Genomic DNA, 21,337 nt, shown 5'->3' with positions numbered 1-21,337 from the left:
ACAAGGAAAGCAAATTAGTCTGGTGCATCAGGGAAGATTTCCCTGAGGAAGAGATTCCATAGGAATTTCCCTGATGAAGAGTGCTGGAGAGTTAGAGGGGGAGAGAACAGCAAGTAGGAAGGCTTTAAGGGGAGAAAAGAATGTGCTCTGCTGGAGGAACTAAAAGAAGGTCTGCAGAGTTGGGGAACAATAAAATAGGGCAAGAGGGATCTAGCTCATAGAGAGGCAGGAGAAGCAGGAAGAGGCCAGATTGTGCAGAGCTTTATTAAAGATATTGGCAGGATATGAAACCGACTGGGGGATGGACAATATGTGTGAACACTGGAGGACTACTTTACAAGATATTGTGGCAGTCCAGATGAGAGATGATGGTTGCCCGGATGACAGTGGTGGCATTGGTGAGAGAAATCCATGGAGTTAAGGATATTCAAGATGTAGAATCAACACGACTAGGAGACTGGGAAATGTGAAGCGTGTGCGAGAGAGAGACAAGTAAAGGATGACTCCTAGATTTCTGGCTAGAATTGGGTGGGGCAGTGGTGCCATTTCCTGAGGTAGAAATACTGATAGAGCAGATTTGATGGGGAAAGATGAGTTGAGCTTTGGGATTTGTTGGGTTTGAGTTGCCTGTGAAATATCCAAGGGAAGATGTAGGCTGGTAAATGGATATTCAGGTAGAAGTTCGGCAGAGGTCAGGAGAGAAGTATAGGTCTGATATGCCCAAATCTATCACTGGCCTGGGGAAAGGATGGGAGAGCCTAGGAAGTGTGTACAGAATGAGAAAAGGGATATGGGAACAAAAACCTGAGAATCTGCAGCAAATAGACAAGAAACTGGCAAGTAAGAAAGAGTGGTCAAGGAAGTACTAGAAAAACTAGGTATCACATCAATTAAAGGAAGAGTTGTTTGAAAAGGAGGGTTTAATGTTGCTAGGAGGACTAGTAAAATGAGAACCATTAGTGCTCTTGTTGAGAATTTTTTGTAGAGTGGTGGGCACAGAGTCTAGATTACCGTGGGTTGAGAAGTGGGCAGGAGGTGAGAAACTGACACTTTAGATCTGGCTGTAAAGAGGAAGAAAGCAAAAGGTCAATATCTAGAGAGAGACATGAGGTCATGCTTTTATTTATTTTTAAAGATGGGGAGATTTAATACATATGTACATCTAAATGCTGATGGAAAAGAGCCAGTAGAGAGAGGGTCCTGCTGCTGCTGCTGCTGTGTGTGAAGGAACTGTCTGCATAAAAATCCCTGTGCACAGGTGAAGGCATTAGCCATAGCTATGAGGGTCAATGCGATAGGCGTGAGGAAGGCTCAAAGGTGGGTATAGATATAGTTAGATTTGTAGATTTGGTGTCAGGAAAGTTGAAGTTCATGACAGTTCCTATTTTCTCTCTGAAGTTGGAGAGTGTGGGAGGAGGTGAGGGCTTCACAGGTTTGTGGAACGAAGACTGAGGCAGTAGCTGTGGAGAGCTAGAGTGTGAGCTGGCAAGGGAAGCATGGCCAAGGGCAGAGAAACTTGTCCTAGCCTGCGTCGTGGGGGACAGGTTTTCTTCTAAATACAGGTTGCTCTGTTTTGGTACATGGAGGGAAAAGAGCCAGGCAGTAATTCTTCTGGCTTTTATCCCAAACTGCAGGATCCGAGATGAATTTTTTCCTGAGTAATGGTAACTCTTCCCTAGTACTAACACTCTAGTTGGCTACCTCCTCCTTTGACACTCTGACACGTATGTTTTCCTTACACAAGAAGACTTAATTTAAATGCATCTGGCACTTGATTTTTTCCTTGGTGGAGTTTCACTTGCTTCATTTTGGAAATTAGTGACCAATTTCCCCAGTTTTGTACAGTGTACCACCTTTGCTTAGTACCATTTATTTGACTCAATTCCTTTAAGTCCTTTCTTTTGTATGAGTTTTCCCCAGGCTGCTGCTCTTGTTCTACTTCCCATCTTTCATATACATGAAATCTGAAAGGAAGTACAATGTAGAGCTTTTAAAATGCTTTAGGTCAGTACATTGATGTCAGGAGCTGATCCAAATATGATCTAATATATAAAACAAAGCCAGTTATTATATACATTTTGTTACCTAGCAGTTAATTGAGATGACAGTTTCTCACTATTGGTTTCTGTAATATACTTGCTGAATTTAGGACATTTATAAAGTGAGGCAAGATTACATTTAAAATGTTCAAGCAAGGAGTTTTTGCTATCATTTTCTGGAAGAGGGAGAAAGGTACAAGTGGAAAGACTGTGAGAAGGGGAGATGGAGGCCCTGCACTTGAGTCATGGCCCTGTCACTTGAAATCATGTGACTGAGCTCCACTAAGTTTGTTTCTTATCTATAAAATCAGAATAATAAGGAACAACCAAGATGGTGGAGTAGAAAGACCCTGAGCTCACCTCCTCTCACAAGCACAACAAAATCACAACTATCTACAGAACAACCATTGATGAAAAAATACTGGAACCTACCAGAAAAGATTTTCTACAACTAAAGGCATAAAGAAGGAACCACAATGAGTAGGGGAGGAGGTGTGGACTCGTGATATAATTAAATTCCATACCCCCTGGGTAGAAGACCCACAGATTGGAGAATAATTATACTGCAGAGGTTCTGCTACAGGAGTGAGAATTCTGAGCTCCACATCAGGCTGCTCAGCCTGGGAGTCTGGCACCGGGAAGATGAGCCCCCAGAGCATTTGGCTTTGAAGGCCAGTGGGGCTTAATTACAGGAGCCCCACAGTACTAGGGGAAACAGAGACTTCACTCTTAAAGGGGGCACGCAAAATCTCATGCATACTGGGACCCAAGGCAAAAGCAGTAATTTGATAGGAGCCTGGGCCAGACCTACCTCTTGGTCTTAGAGTCTCCTGGAGACGTGGGAGGGTGGCTGTGGCTCACCCTGGGGACACAGACACTGGTGGCAGACGTATTGGGGAACATTCAACCTCAAGAACACTCCCGGCAGCTGCCATATTGGCTCATTAGTGCCAAGCCCTGGCCCCACTCAATAGCCTGTAGGCTCTAGTGCTAGGATGACTCAGGCCAAACAACTAACTGGGTGGGGACACAGCCCTACCCATTGGCAGACAGGTGGCCTAAAGACTAAAGAGATCACAGCCACCTCTAGACACTCCCCTAGTCATGGCCTAGCCCACCAGAGGGCCAAGACCCAGCTCCACAAACCAGTGGACAGGCACCAGCACCTCCCACCAGGAAAGCTTGCACAAGCCTCTAGACCAGTTTCACCCACCGGGGAGCAGACATCAGAAGCAAGAAAATTATGATCCTGAAACACAGGCCAGACCCTACCCTGGGACCGGCTGGGCCCTGCCTTTGCCCACCAGCAGGGCAACGCAACCTTCAGGACACTCCAGACCCCATACCCAACTGTGTCAGGAACTGGCCCTCTCCCACCAATGATCTGAAATGAGATCTGGGATCCCTGGGCCCTGCAGCCAGACTTCAGGAACCAGCTCTGCCTGCCAGAAGCCCAGCACCAACCCCAGGATCTGGTTTCACCTGCCAGTAGGTGGGCAACAGCCCCAGAGTCTTCAGGACCCTGACTCTACCTACCAGCGAGACAGCACTAGCCCTGGGGCTCCCTAGGATTCCGTAACCAGCGACCTCAGGACCAGGCCCTGCTAAACAACATACAGCAGAATCCGCGCAAAGTAGGGCCCGTTAACCAACCGGACTAGAGGCTAACCAAGCCTACCAGACAGCCCATACAGTCAGCCCGCTACACAGAAGGACCCATGCAGCCCTCTTAGGGGGAACCTCTAGAGCATATAGCCTGGGTGATGAGAGAGGAATGCACTGCGGGGATGCACAGGCTGCCTCCTACAGAGGGTCATGTCTCCAAGGTTGAGAAACGTAGGTAACCTATGACATACATAAAATGCAAACAGCAACTGAGACAACATTAGGTGGCAGAAAAATATGTTCCAGGTGAAGGAACAAGATAAAACTGCAGAACAACTACTAAGTGAAGTGGAGATAGGCAATCTACCTGAGAAAGAGTTCAGAGTAATGATCTTAAAGATGATCAAAGAACTCGGGAGGAGAATGGATGCACAGAGCGAGAAGTTAGAAGTTTTTAACAAAGAGTTAGAAAATATAAAGAACAATCAAACAGAGATGAGCAATACAATAACTGGAATGAAAAATACACTAGAAGGAATCAATAGTAGACTAAAGGATTCAGAAGAACAGATTAGTGAGCTGGAAGACAGAAGGGTGGAAATCACTGCAGTTAAACAGAAAAAAGATAAAAGAATGAAAAGAAATGAGGACAGTTTAAGAGACCTCTGGGACAACATCAGGCACACTAATATTTGCATTATAGGGGTCCCAGAAGGAGAACCTCCCTAACCTGGGAAAGGAAACAGTCACCTAAGTCCAGGAAGCACAGAGGCCCACACAGGATTAACCCAAAGAGAACAACCAAGACACATTTTAATCAACATTACAAAAATTAAAGATAAAAAGAGAATACAAAAGCAGCAAGGGAAAAGCAACAAACAATATACGAGGGAACTCCTGTAAGGCTATAAGCTGATTTTTCAGCAAAAATTCTGCAGGCAAGAAGGGAGTGGCACGATATACTTAAAGTGATGAAAGGAAAAACGTACAACCAAAAATACTCTACCCAGCAAGGCTCTCATTCAGATTTGATGGAGAAATCAAAAGCTTTAGAGACAAGCAAAAGCTAAAAGAATTCAGCACCACCAAACCAGCTTTACAACACATGTTAAAGGAACTTATCTAGGTGAAAAATAAAAGGCTATGTTTAGGAACAAGAAAATTATGGAATGAAAAAGCTCACTGGTAAAGGCAAACATATAGTAAAGGTAGGAAATCATCCACACACAAAGGCAGTATGGAGGTTAAAAGACAAAAGTAGTAAAATCATCTGTATCCACAATAAGCATTTAAGGGATACACAAAACAATTAGATGTAAAACATGATATCAAAACCAGTAATCGTGAGGGGTGAATACAAATGCAGGGTATTTTAAATGCACTTGAAATTAAGAGATCAGCAATTGAAAACAATCATGTATATAATACACTGCTATACAAAAACCTCATGGTAATGGCAAACCAAAAATCTATACTAGATATACACCCCAAAAAAGAAAAAGGAATCCAAATATAACACTAAAGATAGCCATCAAGTCACAAAATAGAGAACAAAAGAAGAAAGGGTGGGGGGAAGACCTACAAAAACAAATTCAAAACAGTTAATAAAATGGCATTAAGAACATACATATCGAGGATTTCCCTGGCGGCGCAGTGGTTAAGAATCCACCTGCCAGGCTTCCCTGGTGGCGCAGTGGTTGAGAGTCCGCCTGCTGATGCAGGGGACGCGGGTTCGTGCCCCGGTCCGGGAAGATCCCAGATGCCGCGGAACGGTTGGGCCCATAAGCCATGGCCGCTGAGCCTGCACGTCTGGAGCCTGTGCTCCGCAATGGGAGAGGCCACAACAGTGAGAGGCCCGCGTACTGCAAAAGAAAAAAAAAAGAAAAGAATCCACCTGCCAATGCAGGGGTCATGGGTTTGAGCCCTGGTCTGAGAAGATCCCACATGCCGCGGAGCAACAAAGCCCGTGCGCCACAACTACTGAGCCTGCACTCTAGAGCCCACAAGCCACAACTACTGAACCCGTGTGCCACAACTACTGAAGCCCATGCACCTAGAGCCCATGCTCCACAACAAGAGAAGCCACTGCAATGAGAAACCCAGGCACTGCAACAGAAAGTAGCCTCTGCTCACCACAACTAGAGAAAGCCTACGTGCAGCAACAAAAGACCCAACATAGCAGAAAAAAAAAAAATGATAATTATCTTAAATATAAACAGACTAAATGCTCCAACCAAAACACAGACTGGCTGAATGGATATAAAAAAAGACCCGTATATATGCTGCCTACAAAAGACTCACAGATCTAGAGACACATACAGACTGAAAGTGAGGAGAAGGAAAAAGGTATTCCACACAAATGGAAATCAAAAGAAAGCCAGAGTAGCAATGCTTATATCAGCCAAAATAGACTTTATATTTATTTATTGGTGGTACGTGGGCCTCTCACTGCCACGGCCTCTCCCGTTGCGGAGCACAGGCTCTGGACCGCAGGCTCAGTGGCCATGGCCCACGGGCCCAGCCGCTCCGCGGCATGTGGGATCTCCCTGGAACGGGGCACAAACCTGTGTCCCCTGCATCGGCAGGCAGACTCTCAACCACTACACCACCAGGGAAGTCCCAAAATAGACTTTAAAATAAAGACTGTTACAAGAGACAAAGAAGGATACTACATAATGATCAAGGGATCAATCGAAGAAGAAGATATAACAATTGTAAATATATATATATATATATATATACACACATACACACACACATGCACCCAACGCAGGAACATCTCAATATATAAGGCAAATATTAACAGAAACAAAAGGAGAAATCAACAGTAACAGAATAGTAGGGGGCTTTTTTTTTTTTTTTTTATTGCTGTACGCGGGCCTCTCACTGTTGTGGCCTCTCCCATTGCGGAGCACAGGCTCCGGACGCGCAGGCTCAGGGGCCATGGCTCACGGGCCCAGCTGCTCTGCGGCATGTAGGATCTTCCCAGACTGGGGCACAAACCCGTGTCCCCTGCATTGGCAGGTGGACTCTCAACCACTGCAGCACCAGGGAAGCCCAGTAGGGGGCTTTTTAACACCCCACTTATATCAATGGACAGATCATCCAGACAGAAAATCAATAAAGAAACACAGACCTTAAATAACACATTAGGCCAGATGATATTTATAGATCATTATATCCGAAAGCAGCAAAATACACATTCTTTTCATGTACACATGGAACATTCTCCAGGATAGATCACATGCTAGGCCACAAAACACACCTTGGTAAATTTCACAAAATCGAAATCGTATGAAGCATCTTTTTTTCCCCCCAACCACGACACTATGAGACAAAAAAAAAAAAAACTGCAAAAGACACAAACATGTCGGAGGCTAAACAATATGCTACTAAACAATCAATGGATCACTGAAGAAATCAAAGAAGAAATCAAAAAATACCTAAAGACAGGGCTTCCCTCGTGGCGCAGTGGTTGAGAGTCCACCTGCCGATGCAGGGGACACGGGTTCGTGCCCCGGTCTGGGAAGATCCCACATGCTGCGGAGTGGCTGGGCCCGTGAGCCAAGGCCGCTGAGCCTGCGCATCCTGAGCCTGTGCTCCGCAACGGGAGAGGCCACAACAGTGAGAGGCCCGCATACCGCAAAAAAAACCCCCCAAAAAACCTAGAGACAAATGAAAACAAAAATACGATGATCCAAAACCTATGGGACTCAGCAGAAGCAGTTCTAAGAGGGAAGTTTATAGCGATACATGCTTATCTCAGGAAATGAGAAAAATCTCAAATAAAGAACCTAATCTTATACCTAAAGCAACTAGAGAAAGAAGAACAAACAAAACCCAAAGTCAGTAGAAGGCAATAAATCACAAATATCAGAGCAGAAATAAATGAAATAGAGGCAAAGAAAAAAAAAATCAATGAGTCGAAAAGCTGGTTCTTTGAAAAGATAAACAAAATTGATGAACATTTAGCCAGACTCATCAAGAAAAAAAGAGAGAGGGCACAAATCAATAAAATCAGAAATGAAAAAGAAGTTACAACCGACATCACAGAAGTACAAAGAATGATAAGAGACTACTATGAACAATTATATACCAATAAAATGTACAACCTAGAAGAAATAGCCAAATTCTTAGAAAGGTACAATCCACAAGACCAAACTAGGAGGAAATAGAAAATATGAACAGACCAATTAGCAGTACTGAAAGTGAATCAGTAATTTAAAAATCCCAACAAACAAATGTCCAGGACCAGATGGCTTCACGGGTGAATTCTACTAAACATTTAGAGAAGAGTTAACACCTATCCTTCTGAAACTATTCCAAAAATTGCAGAGGAAGAAACACTTCTGAACTCATTCTATGAGGCCACCATCATCACCTTGAGACCAAAACCAGACAAAGATATCACACAAAAAAGACAATTACAGGCCAATATCACTGATGAACATAGATGCAAAAATTCTCAACAAAATACTAGCAAACCAACTCCAACAATACATTAAAAGGATCATACACCATGATCAAGTGGGATTCATCCCAGGGATGCAAGGATTTTTCAATATCTGCAATTCAATCAATGTGATACACCACATTAACAAACTGAAGAATAAAAACCATATGATCATCTCAACAGATGCAGAAAAAGCTTTTGATAAAATTCAACATTCAGTTATGAAAAAAACTCTCCAGAAAGTAGGCACAGAGGGAACCTACCTGAACATAATAAAGGTCACATATGACAAACCCACAGCTAACATCATGCTCAATGGTGAAAAGCTGAAAGCATTCCCGCTAAGGTCAGGAATTAGACAAGGATGCTCACTCTTGCCACTTTTATTCAACATGGTTTTAGAAGTCCTAGCCACAACAATCAGAGAAGAAAAAGAAATAAAAGGAATCTAAACTGGAAAAGAAGTAAAACTGTCACTGTTTGCAGATCACATGATACTATACATAGAAAATCCTAAAGGTGCTACCACAAAACTATTAGAGTTCATCAATGAATTCAGTAAAGTTGCAGGATACAAAATTAATAAACAGTTCCTATTCACTAACAATGAAATATCAGAAAGAGAAATTAAGGCAACAACCCCGTTTACCATCACATCAAAAAGAATAAAATACCTAGGAATAAACCTACCTAAGGAGGCAAAAAAAACCCCTGTACTCTGAAAACTATAAGACGCTGATGAAAGAATTGAAGATGACACAAACAGGTGGAAAGATATACAATGTTCTTGGATTGGAAGAATCAATATTAAAATGACCATATTATCTAAGGCAATCTACAGATTCAATGCAATCCCTACCAAATTACCAATGGCATTTTTCAAAGAACTAGAACAAAAAAATTTTAAACTTGTACAGAAACACAGAAGACCCTGAATAGCTAAAACAATCTTAAGAATGGAGCTGGAGGAATCAGGCTTCTTGACTGTAGACTATACAACAAAGCTACAGTAATCGAAACAGTATGGCACTGGCACAAAAACAAACACATAGATCAATGGAACAGGACAGAAAGCCCAGAAATAAACCCATGAACTTATGATCAGTTAATGTACAACAAAGGAGGCAAGAATATACAATGTAGAAAAGACAGTCTCTTCAATAAGTGGTGCTGGGAAAACTGGACAGCTACATATAAAAGAATTAAATTAGAACATTCTCTAACACCATAAAAAAATAAACTCAAAATGGATTAAAGACCTAAACATAAGACTGGATACTATAAACCTCCTAAAGGGAAACACAGGCCTAAATCACAACAGGATTTTTCTGGAACTGTCTCCTAGAGTGGAAACAAAAGCAAAAATAAACAAATGGGACCTAATTAAACTTACAAGCTTTTGCACAGCAAAGGAAACCATAAACAAAACAAAAAGACAACCTACAGAATGGGAGAAAATATTTGCAAATAATGCAACTGACAAGAGATTAATTTCCAAAATATACAAACAGCTCATACAGTCATACAGCTCAATGTCAAAACAACAACAAAACAAACAATCCAATCAAAAAACGGGCAGAAGACCTAAAGAGACATTTCCCCAAAGAAGACATACAGATGACTAACAGACACATGAAAAGATGCTTATCATCGCTAATTATTAGAGAAATGCAAATCAAAACTACAATGAGGTTACACCTCACTGGTCACCGGTCAGAATGGCCATCATTAAAAAGTCAACAAAGGGTGTGGAGAAAAGGGAACCCTCCTACGTTGTTGGTGGGAATGGAAACTGGTGCAGCCACTATGGAGAACAGTGTGGAGTTCCTTATAAAACTAAAAATAGAGTTACCATATGATACAGCAATCCCAATCCTGCATACATAGGGAGGAGACTCTAATTTGAAAAGATACATGCACCCCAATTTTCACAGCAGCATTATTTACAACAGCCTAGACATTGGAGCAACCTAAATGTCCATCGACAGATGAATGGATAAAGAAGATATGGTATATTCATATATATATATATGGAAGCAACATAGATGAGCCTAGAGATTATCATATTAAGTGAAGTCAAAGACAAATATCACATATCACTTATATGCAGAATTTCAAAACATGACACAATGAACTAATTTACAAAACAGAAAAAGACTCACAAGACAGAAAACAAACTTATGGTCACCAAAGGGGAAAGTGGGGGTGAGGGATAAATTAGGAATCTGGGATTAACAGATACACACTACTATATATAAGATTGGTAAAGAACAAGGACCCACTGTATAGCACAGGGAACTATACTTAATATCTTGTAATAACCTATAATAGAAAATGGAAAAAAATCTGAAAAAGAATATATACATGTATAACTGAATCACTTTGCTATACACCTGAAACACTGTAAATCAACCATAATTCAATACAAAAATAATACCTGGAAAAAACTTGACAATTAAATGAGATTATAATTATATATAATAACGTATATAAAGTACTTTGCACGTTATAGAGTGATACAAAGGTTAGTTGTCATTTACCACCCTTGAGTAAGTTTTCTCTTTTGACATAACAGTATTTATCAGGCCATTTTTCACACAGCTGAATGGGTGCACTATAAAACTAAGTTTTCAAACTTGCTGCTAGTCTTAAAATGGACTGGTAGTAGGACAGAGAAACAGGTTTATTTTTGTGTGTACTATATGCTTTACACACCATACTGAATCCTCATTGTACCTGCTTAAACAGACTACAACACTTCGTTTTGCAGATGAGGCTACTGAATCTGAAACTTGCCCAAGACTATAAGTGTATAACTGATAGTGCTTGGATTTGCAACATTCATGCTCTTTCCCACACCATAGCATGTAAATTTCTGTAACTATTTTCCCTTTTTCTAAGTGATGGAAGAAAAAAATTTCAGTATCAGTAAATAACCATATGAGTTTGCCATTTCAATGGAATACCTATTATTAAAACATATAGTCAATATGGATATAGTAAAAACTATAGATAAAAATAATAAGACATATCAGAAATATAATCCACTTGTTTTTAAATTATTCTGATCCAATTAGGACTAGTGCTTAGGAACTTCAACAGCTATCTAGCCAAAGGGCAGAAATATTTTGATCTGGACAGTGTTAAATAGAAAACTCAATGATATTTTTGACTACCATCTGAAGCTGGGTTTATATATGGTGACCTTTCAATTCCATATGAGACACAGGTTGGACAAGTGTGAGTTACTTATGGATCAATACAACAGGATATTTGAAAGCAGGGGTTCAGTGTAATAACTGCTCAATCCACTTTTGAATAAACTGCTTACCCACTGAATATTTTTAAATTGAATTCTGCACACTAGATCCTTTTGACTCTAAAAGAAGGGAGCACAATACCAGCAAAAGATCTTTTCCCTATTGTGTATCATGTAATATCAATGGTATATGGTCAAGCAGGTGTATAACTTACAGGCTTTTATAGTATCTAGTGAAGTATTACAAGTAGACTCAAGTTCTCCTGTCATTTACAATGCTAACACTTACAAATGGCATACTCAAAAGTTTTACAGAAGTAGACTAACCTGTGGTACAATCCAATCATGCTATGTATCTGGAAAAGGAGACCTTAGATTTAGCCTTTTTCTTTTTTTTAGGCTTTACTAGTATAGTTCAAAAAATAATTTATTTCTGGCACGAATCTTAGGGAGTCAGGAAAGATTGCTCCCATATGTACTATCTTAAGAGGGAGACAATCTGACACTTAAACAGACATACTTTGTACTATTCATTATCAGAAAGACAACAACTTTTCCCAGAGAGAATCTGACCCTTTCGCAGTCTAGACTAGATGCCTAAGTCAACAGTTATTTAAACAATATTGCTTTCTTATCATATCTACACTCCTGGCCTCAGCAACCTGTGTCCTTTTGCTGTCCCTTCCTCCCTATTTCACCTCAATGGCTGATTGCCAGTTCCTAATCTTTTTTTCCTGCTCCCAGCTTCCATTAGGTACACTTTTTTATCCCAAATATACTGACTTGAAATGGAAACTTTTTTGGTAGCTTTCTCTTTGACTTTTAGTTTCAACTTGTGTTCACTGAGGCCTGCTATGTGACCTGTACTTATTTACACTTTAGTCGGGTTTTCCCTTCCCGACTAAAAGGAACTGGGTTACTGCCTCTGTGGTCACTGAGTGGTGAGGTTATTTTGGGCCATGCGGGCTGGGGGCAGGGTTAGGCTGGGGAGGTAGCTGAAATAAGTTTCATGGCTGAAGCTAATCTTTGGCTTTCAAGTCCCATACACATTGCAATCTAATTCTCATTAGAAATAGAATATGTGCATCTAACGTATCATTTAAATTATTAATTATCTGAAATAACTCTGAAAAAACATATCCATGATTTAGGAGGGATAGCTTTTCTTTTTTACTCTTAGCTCCACATTTTAAAAGTTACATTGTCTGCATTTTGAATTAAGTGAAAGGGCTGAGAAAGGTCACTTTTTCTCCTTTATATCTCAAAAATAAACCAACTTTGTCTGTACGTTTCAGATACAATAGTCCTCAAATCACCATGACTAACTGAAAGCAATTGTCAGATTAAGGATAGAGAGGAGAGGAAAAATGACTATCAGAAAGCAGAAATATTTATCTGAAAAACCAGGTAATCTTGGGAAGTTATCAGCTATAAGTTTTAAAACCACAGAACTTTGGATATAAGGAAAGAGTGTGTGCATGGCTAATAGATGAGGTGAAGGAAAGCTTGTTATGAGTCCAGAGTAGCAAGGCAGCCCACTCACTGAGCAAACTAAGATGTCCACCAAGACATTTATTTTGATGAAGTTATTTAATATTCCCCCTTTCTTAAAGCACTCCGGGAATCAGATGGGGGAAAATGGACTAACACCATTTTATCAAGTATTGGCAAAAGTTATAGCTGGGAAAGTCTTTGCATGGTGAATGGAAGAGATCTCACAGAACTGAGTAACCGATTCTCTTAATATTTAGATGTTGAATTAGGTTAGGTCTTGATCTGCTTCTAGCCAGTTGATCTCTTCAAATATGTCAACTGCCATTCAAAGAAAGATAGACAAGATGAAAAGGCAGAGGGCTATTTACCAGATGAAGGAACAAGATAAAACCCCAGAAAAACAACTAAATGAAGTGGAGATAGGCAACCTTCCAGAAAAAGAATTCAGAATAATGATAGTGAAGATGATCCAGGACCTCGGAAAAAGAATGGAGGCAAAGATTGAGAAGATGAAAGAAATGTTTAACAAAGACCTAGAAGAACTAAAGAACAAACAGAGAGAGATGAATAATAACTGAAATGAAAACTACACTAGAAGGAATCAATAGCAGAATAACTGAGGCAGAAGAACGGATAAGTGACCTGGAAGACAGAATGATGGAATTCACTGCCGTGGAACAGAATAAACAAAAAAGAATGAAAAGAAATGAAGACAGCCTAAGAGACCTCTGGGACAACATTAAACACAACAACATTTGCATTATAGGGGTCCCAGAAGGAGAAGAGAGAGAGAAAGGACATGAGAAAATATTTAAAGAGATTATAGTCGAAAAATTCCCTAACATGGGAAAGGAAATAGCCACCCATGGCTAGGAAGCACAGAGAGTCGCATTCAGGATAAACCCAAGGAGAAACACTCCAAGACACACAGTAATCAAATTGGCAAAAATTAAAGACAAAGAAAAATTACTGAAAGCAGCAAGGGAAAAATGACATGTGACATACAAGGTAACTCCCATAAGGTTAAGAGCTGATTTCTCAGCAGAAACTCTACAAGCCAGAAGGGAGTGGCATGATATACTTAGTGATGAAAGGGGAGAACTTACAACCAAGATTACTCTACCCAGCAAAGATCTCATTCAGATTCGATGGAGAAATCAAAAGCTTTACAGACAAGCAAAAGCTAAGAGAATTCAGCACCACCAAACCAGCTCTACAGCAAATGCTAAAGGAACTTCTCTAAGTGGGAAACACAAGAGAAGAAAAGGACCTACAAAAACAAACCCAAAACAATTAAGAAAATGGTCACAGGAACATAAATATCGATAATTACCTTAAACGCGAATGGATTAAATGCTCCAACCAAATGACACAGGCTTGTTGAATGGATACAAAAACAAGACCCATATATATGCTGTCTACAAGAGACCCACTTCAGACCTAGGGACACATACAGACTGAAAGTGAGGGGATAGAAAAAGATATTACATGCAAATGGAAATCAAAAGAAAGCTGGAGTAGCAATACTCATATCAAATAAGACTTTAAAATAAAGAATGTTACAAGAGACAAGGAAAGACACTTCATAATGATCAAGGGATCAATCCAAGAAGAAGATATAACAATTATAAATATATATGCACCCAACATAGAAGCAGCTCAATACATAAGGCAACTCCTAACAGCTCTAAAAGAGGAAATCGACAGTAACACAATAATAGTGGGGGACTTTAACACCTCACTTACACCAATGGACAGATCATCCAAAGTGAAAATAAATAAGGAAACAGAAGCTTTAAATGACACAATAGACCAGATAGATTTAATTGATATTTATAGGACATTCCATCCGAAAACAGCAGATTACACTTTCTTCTCAAGTGCGCATGGAACATTCTCCAGGATAGATCACATCTTGGGTCACAAATCACAAATCAATCCTCAGTAAATTTAAGAAAACTGAAATCATATCAAGCATCTTTTCTGACCACAATGCTATGAGATTAGAAATGAATTACAGGAAAAAAAAAGGTAAAAAACACAAACTCATGGAAGCTGAACAATACGTTACTAAATAACTGAGACATCACTGAAGAAATCAAAGAGGAAATCAAAAAATACATAGAGACAAATGACAATGAAAACACGATGATCCAAAACCTATGTGAATCGGCAAAAGCAGTTCGAAGAGGGAAATTTATAGCTCTACAAGCGTACCTGAAGAAACAAGAAAAATCTCAAATAAAGAATCTAACCTTACACCTAAAGGAAAGAAGAACAAACAAAACCCAAAGTTAGCAGAAGGAAAGAAATCATAAAGATCAGAGAAGAAAGAAATGAAATAGAAACAAAGAAAACAATAGCAAAGATCAATAAAACTAAAAGCTGGTTCTTTGAGAAGATAAACAAAATTGATAAACCATTAGCCAGACTCATCAAGGAAAAGAGGGAGAGGACTCAAATCAATAAAATTAGAAATGAAAAAGGAGAAGTTACAACAGACACCACAGAAATACAAAGCATCCTAAGAGACTACTACAAGCCACTCTATGCCAATAAAATGGACAACCTGGAAGAAATAGACAACTTATTAGAAAGGTATAACCTGCCAAGACTGAACTAGGAAGAAATAGAAAATATGAACAGACAAATCACAAGTAATGAAATTGAAACTGTGATTAAAAATCTTCCAACAAAGAAAAGTCCAGGACCAGATGGCTTCACAGGTGAATTCTATCTAACATTTAGAGAAGAGCTAACACCCATCCTTCTCAAAGTCTTCCAAAAAGTTGCAGAGGAAGGAACACTCCCCACACTCACTCTAAGAGGCCACCATCACCCTGATACCAAAACCAGACAAAGATACTACAAAAAAAGAAAATTACAGACCAATATCACTGATGAATATAGATGCAAAAATCCTCAACAAAACACTAGCAAACAGAATCCAACAACACATTAAAAGGATCATACACCATGATCAAGTGGGATTCATCCCAGGGATACAAGGATTATTCAATATATACAAATCAATCAATGTGATACACCATATTAACAAATTAAAGAATAAAAACCATATGATCATCTCAGTAGATGCAGAAAAAGCTTTTGACAAAATTCAACACCCATTTATGATAAAAACTCTCCAGAAAGTGGGCATAGAGGAGCCTACCTCAACATAATAAAGGCCATATATGACAAACCCACAGCAAACATCATTCTCAATGGTGAAAAACTGAAAGCATTTCCTCTAAGATCAGGAACAAGACAAGGATGTCCACTCTCACCATTATTATTCAACACAGTTTTGGAAGTCATAGCCATGGCAATTAGAGAAGAAAAAGAAATAAAAGAATACAAATTGGAAAAGAAGAAGTAAAACTGTCACTGTTTGCAGGTGATATGATACTACACAAACAGAATCGTAAAGATGCCACCAGAAAACTACTACAGCTAATCAATGAATTTGGTAAAGTTGCAGGATACAAAATTAATGCGTAGAAACCTCCTGCATTCCAATACACTAATGATGAAAAATCTGAAAGAGAAATTAAGGAAACACTCCCATTTACCACTGTAACAAAAAGAATAAAATACCTAGGAATAAACCTACCTAGGGAGACAAAAGACCTATATGCAGAAAACTATAAGACACTGATGAAAGGAATTAAAGATGATACCAACAGATAGAGAGATATACCATGTTCTTGGATTGGAAGGATCAACACTGTGAAAATGACTATAATACCCAAAGCAATCTACAGATTCAATGAAATCCCTATCAAATTACCAATGGCATTTTTTACAGAACTAGAACAAAAAGTCTTAAAATTTGTATGGAGACACAGAAGACCCCGAATAGCCAAAGCAGGCTTGAGGGAAAAAAGCGGAGCTGGAGGAATCAGACTGCCTGACTTCAGACTATACTACAAAGTTACAGTAATCAAGACAATATGGTACTGGCACAAAAACAGAAATATAGATCAATAAACAAGATAGAAAGCTCAGAGATAAACGCACACACCTATGGTCAACTAATGTATGACAAAGGAGGCAAGGATACACGATGGAGAAAAGATAGTCTCTTCAATCAGTGGTGCTGGGAAAGCTGGACAGCTACATGTATAAGATGAAATTAGAGCACTCCCTAACACCATACACAAAAATAAACTCAAAATGGATTAGAGATCTAAATGTAAGACCAGACACTATAAAACTCTTAGAGGAAAACATAGGAAGAACCCTCTTTGACATAAATCACAGCAAGATCTTTTTTGATCCACCTCCTAGAGTAATGGAAATAAAAACAAAAATAAACAAATGGGACCTAATGAAACTTCAAAGCTTTTGCACAGGAAAGGAAACCATAAATAAGACGAAAAGACAACCCTCAGAATGGGAGAAAATATTTGCAGATGAATCAATGGACAAAGGATTAATCTCCAAACTATATAAACAGCTCATGCAGCTCAATATTAAAAAAACAAACAACCCAATCCAAAAATGGGCAGAAGGCCTAGACATTTCTCCAAAGAAGACATACAGATGGCCAAGAAGCACATGAAAAGCTGCTCAACATCACTAATTATTAGAGAAATGCAAATCAAAACTACAATGTGGTATCACTTCACACCAGTTATAATGGGCATCATCAGAAAATCTACAAACAACAAATGCTGGACAGGGTGTGGAGGAAAGGGAACCCTCTTGCACTGTTGGTGGAAATGTAAATTGATACAGCCACTATAGAAAACAGTATGGAGGTTCCTGAAAAAGCTAAAAATAGAATTACCATATAATCCAGCAATCCCACTACTGGGCATATACCCAGAGAAAACCATAATTCAAAAAGACACATGCAGCCCAATGTTCATTGCAACACTATTTACAATAGCCAGGTCATGGAAGCAACCTAAATGCCCATCGACAGACGAATGGATAAAGAAGATGTGTTACATATATACAATGGAATATTACTCAGCCATAAAAAGGAACGAAATTGGGTCATTTGTTGAGATGTAGATGGACCTAGAGACTGTCATACAGAGTGAAATAAGCCAGAAAGAGAAAAACAAATATTGTATATTAACGCATATATGTGGAACCTAGAAAAATGGTACAGATGAACCAGTTTGCAGGTCGGAAACTGAGACACAGATGTAGAGAACAAATGTATGGACACCAAGGGGGGAAAGCGGCGGGGGGGGGGCTGGTGATGAATTGGGTGATTGGGATTGAAATGTATACACTGATGTGTATAAAATTGATGATTAATAAGAACCTGCTGTATAAAAAAATAAAATTCAAAAAAAATAAAACAATCCTTTTACATGTCACTAGGCACTAACTAAAAATCAACAGAATAGCACAGTGAGTTGGCATACGGCTTTTAAATTGTTTATTTAGTTATAGGTCATGTTATGTCAAATCACTTTTGACAAAAAAAAAATATGTGGGCTGTGCAATAAGTTTTTGGTTCTGCTATAATTTTCTTCTTGCATTCTAGACTTCACATAGTCTTAATTTGTTTTACCGATCACTGCTTTTCATTTGGAATAAGCCAATGTGGATAAGGGAGACCAAAAGGGAATTAATAAGTGTTAAGATAGCTTTGTTTTAAGGTTTTGGTGCATATTTTCAAGACATTTTCACAGAACATATTGCTCTCAAGTTAGGGTTAAAGTGAAACTTTCCATTAGGATAATACAGAGGATAACATTCTCTCAGGAAAAAGTAAGAATTCTAACCTTTCCTCTACCAGTCATCTTCCTTCAGGCACTGAGGTTGTAGCCATCCAAATACATGGGGAGAGGCGAGACTTCAAAAGTCACAAATATATTTCAACAGCTAATTTTTAGCAAGTGTGGCAATGAGATCTTTCCATTCTCCTCTCTTCTTTGTGATGTACGTAGGAGTGAGTAGCTGCAATAGTGATTCTGGCTGTTGCCTGAAGTAGTTCTGACACAAGGCCTCAGTGTTACATATCACGTACATCCCACAGTCATAGCTGTTTTGTTGAGCAGGGGCTTTCTCTTCCACAAAGGCCAATTTGTCTCCTTTTCTGCCTAAGAAAGCCTCTAGTTTCTCTGCTACCTGCTTTGCATGGACTGAGTTGCTCCTACTATGAGAATCATAATGAAAAAAGCTATTTTTATCTTGGAGATAAACCAACAAACTCCAATGGGTTCCCCCAGCTGCCTGGTTGGAATTATCATTGATGGCTAAAAATACAGCTCTCTTGTGAGGGAGGTCCAAGGGTTCAAGGAACATGGCGATCTCTGCTGGGTTGCCAGTGCACTTGATGAACTGGGTGACTTCAGGGCTGATGAAGCAGACATGGTCAGAACAGTCATGAAACTGACTGTTGGCAAAGTACTCAAAGGCAAACCCAATAATATGGTCATTGAGCCAGCTTGGAGGATCCAATAGTGAGACATCTGATTGCCGCAGTAGACTGTCCATGTAACTCAAGACTACTGGGTCCATCTTGTACTGACCAGGGCTGCTCAGAAATTCCAGAAGCTGAAGGAGAGGCAGAAGACAATATTTACTGTTGAATATGACACTTGGCTGTAAAATGGGGATCATAAATATCAACTACTCTTACAAGGTTTTGGGTAAGGATTAAATATAACTGTAAAGTGTTTAGCAACAATGTCTGGCTAAGAGTAAACACTCAAAAAAAACCCTCTAGCTTATGTGCTTTATGTTAACAATTAGTTAGAATGAAAACTTTGGAAATTCTGCATCTGAAATAGTAACCATGGATTTAAAATCTCCTCTTTAAATGCAGAGATTGGTTAAAATTATAACTAATGTTTTACCAAACTCTATAGCATTAACCATATATTTGGCCCTTTAATGAATATGCATGATAAGAATGGTAAATTGTTTTTATATTAAAGATGAATTTTCAGGGCTTCCCTGGTGGTGCAGTGGTTAAGAATCCACCTGCCAACGCAGGGGACATGGGTTCGAGCCCCAGTCCAGGAAGGTCCCACACGCCGCGGAGCAACTGGGCCCATGTGCCACTACTGCTGAGCCTGCGCTCTAAAGCCTGTGAGCCACAACTGCTGAAGCCTGCGTGCCTAGAGCCCGTGCTCCACAATGAGAGGCCCGCACACCGCAACGAAGACTGGCCCCTGCTTGCCACAACTAAGAAAGCCTGCGTGCAGCAACGAAGACCCAACTCAGCCAAGAATAAATTAATTAATTTTAAAAAAGATGAATTTTCAGAGTCCAATTTAAATGTTACTAATTACTAAGGGAAATAGCTTCCATTTCAAAATTAATTTTCAAGAGATAAGATAAAATATTGCTTCCTCATTCCATAATGGAAAGTGACAGTGATTAGAGTATTAAAAGGAACTGTAATTTCAAGAACAGAAAATCATGAGTAATACAAATGAAATTCATTCCTGATTCTGCCCAGTTATGAACATGAGTGACAGTCTTTCCCATCTTTAACCTCAAGGGGTAAGACAGAGACTACAGAAATTCTTTGGGCACTGAAAGGTAGTGTGGCACAGAAATCATGAGACCTGGGTCTAGCCCTAGTTCTACCACTGATTTGCTAGTATCATCCTGATTAAGTCATTTAACTGATTTTGATTTTGTCCTTGTTTTTGGTCATCTGTAAAAAGGCCCCAGAAAGTTGTAGAAAAGGCCAAATAATTTTACTCGAAGGTATTAAAAAAGTATAAAATGTTGTACAAATAGTATTTATGTTATTAATTGGATGATATTAGTAAGATGATTGGACAATCTGGATAGAGCTCCAAACTAATCAAAGGAAATGAGGCTTGGAAACAAATATCCATTCTTATTACCTTGTTCAAACAAAGGCATGACTAACTTAGAGTGGGAGCAAGACAAGTCATATAGTAAATTAATATGCTCATGATCACCTGAGGTAAGGTGCTAACAGAGACAAGAAATGTGATAAGTGTGGTAATATAATATTTGAACCTAACAGAGGTCACTGCTATGCACTCACTTGGCAGCATAACAATATTTCTAAAAATCATAAAGCAATAAACTGTCACATGCAGATTGTGAGTACAAAGCAAAGCATATTGTAAGAAAATAACACTGCTATGAAAGACTGGGCTAGAATAGTGACATCAATTTAATCAACTCTGGCCATTAGACCAGTTATTCTACCACTTGGTTACACTATTAAAACAATAAAATTTTACCATTTTCATGTAATCAAAACCCTACAAAAATCCATACAGAAAAATAAATATACCCCGAAGAAAAAACCTCAAGTAATGAGTTAGCTAGGAAGCACCAAAGACGGTTTTTTTGTGCATACAGTGTATCATAATATGAACTATTTCAGAATACAAGGCTGTTGATGAGTGTGTATATCAATCTGTATAAAATAAGATGGCATGAGTTAAGATTTTCTTAAGAAGAATAACTTGAGCACAGACATAAACTGGAGCCAGGAACGAAGTTAACGAGGCATAGAGTACACTTGTT

At 39.2% G+C, this 21,337-nt stretch overlaps 1 protein-coding gene across 2 annotated transcripts in view; it reads right to left on the bottom strand.

Moving 5' to 3' along the window:
* The window catches only part of SENP8 (SUMO peptidase family member, NEDD8 specific), a 40,904-nt gene that overhangs the window by 4,643 nt on the left and 14,924 nt on the right, over positions 1-21,337 (bottom strand). Inside the window, exon 2 of one of the 2 annotated variants that reach the window (XR_014296292.1) lies at positions 18,598-19,372. Coding sequence is in view for 1 of the 2 variants with exons in the window: in XM_082647369.1 (XP_082503495.1) it covers positions 18,698-19,336 (639 nt within the window). In the remaining variant the exon portion in view is untranslated. Of the gene's footprint in view, positions 1-18,113; positions 19,373-21,337 lie in introns of those variants that run through there. The other variant, XM_082647369.1, reaches the window with a different exon arrangement.

The sequence above is a fragment of the Grampus griseus genome, assembly GCF_964374135.1.
Source record: "Grampus griseus genome assembly, chromosome: 2".
Lineage (NCBI taxonomy): Eukaryota > Metazoa > Chordata > Mammalia > Artiodactyla > Delphinidae > Grampus > Grampus griseus.
The sequence above is the reverse complement of the archived record's forward strand: the minus strand, read 5'-3'. Positions and strand labels throughout refer to the sequence as shown.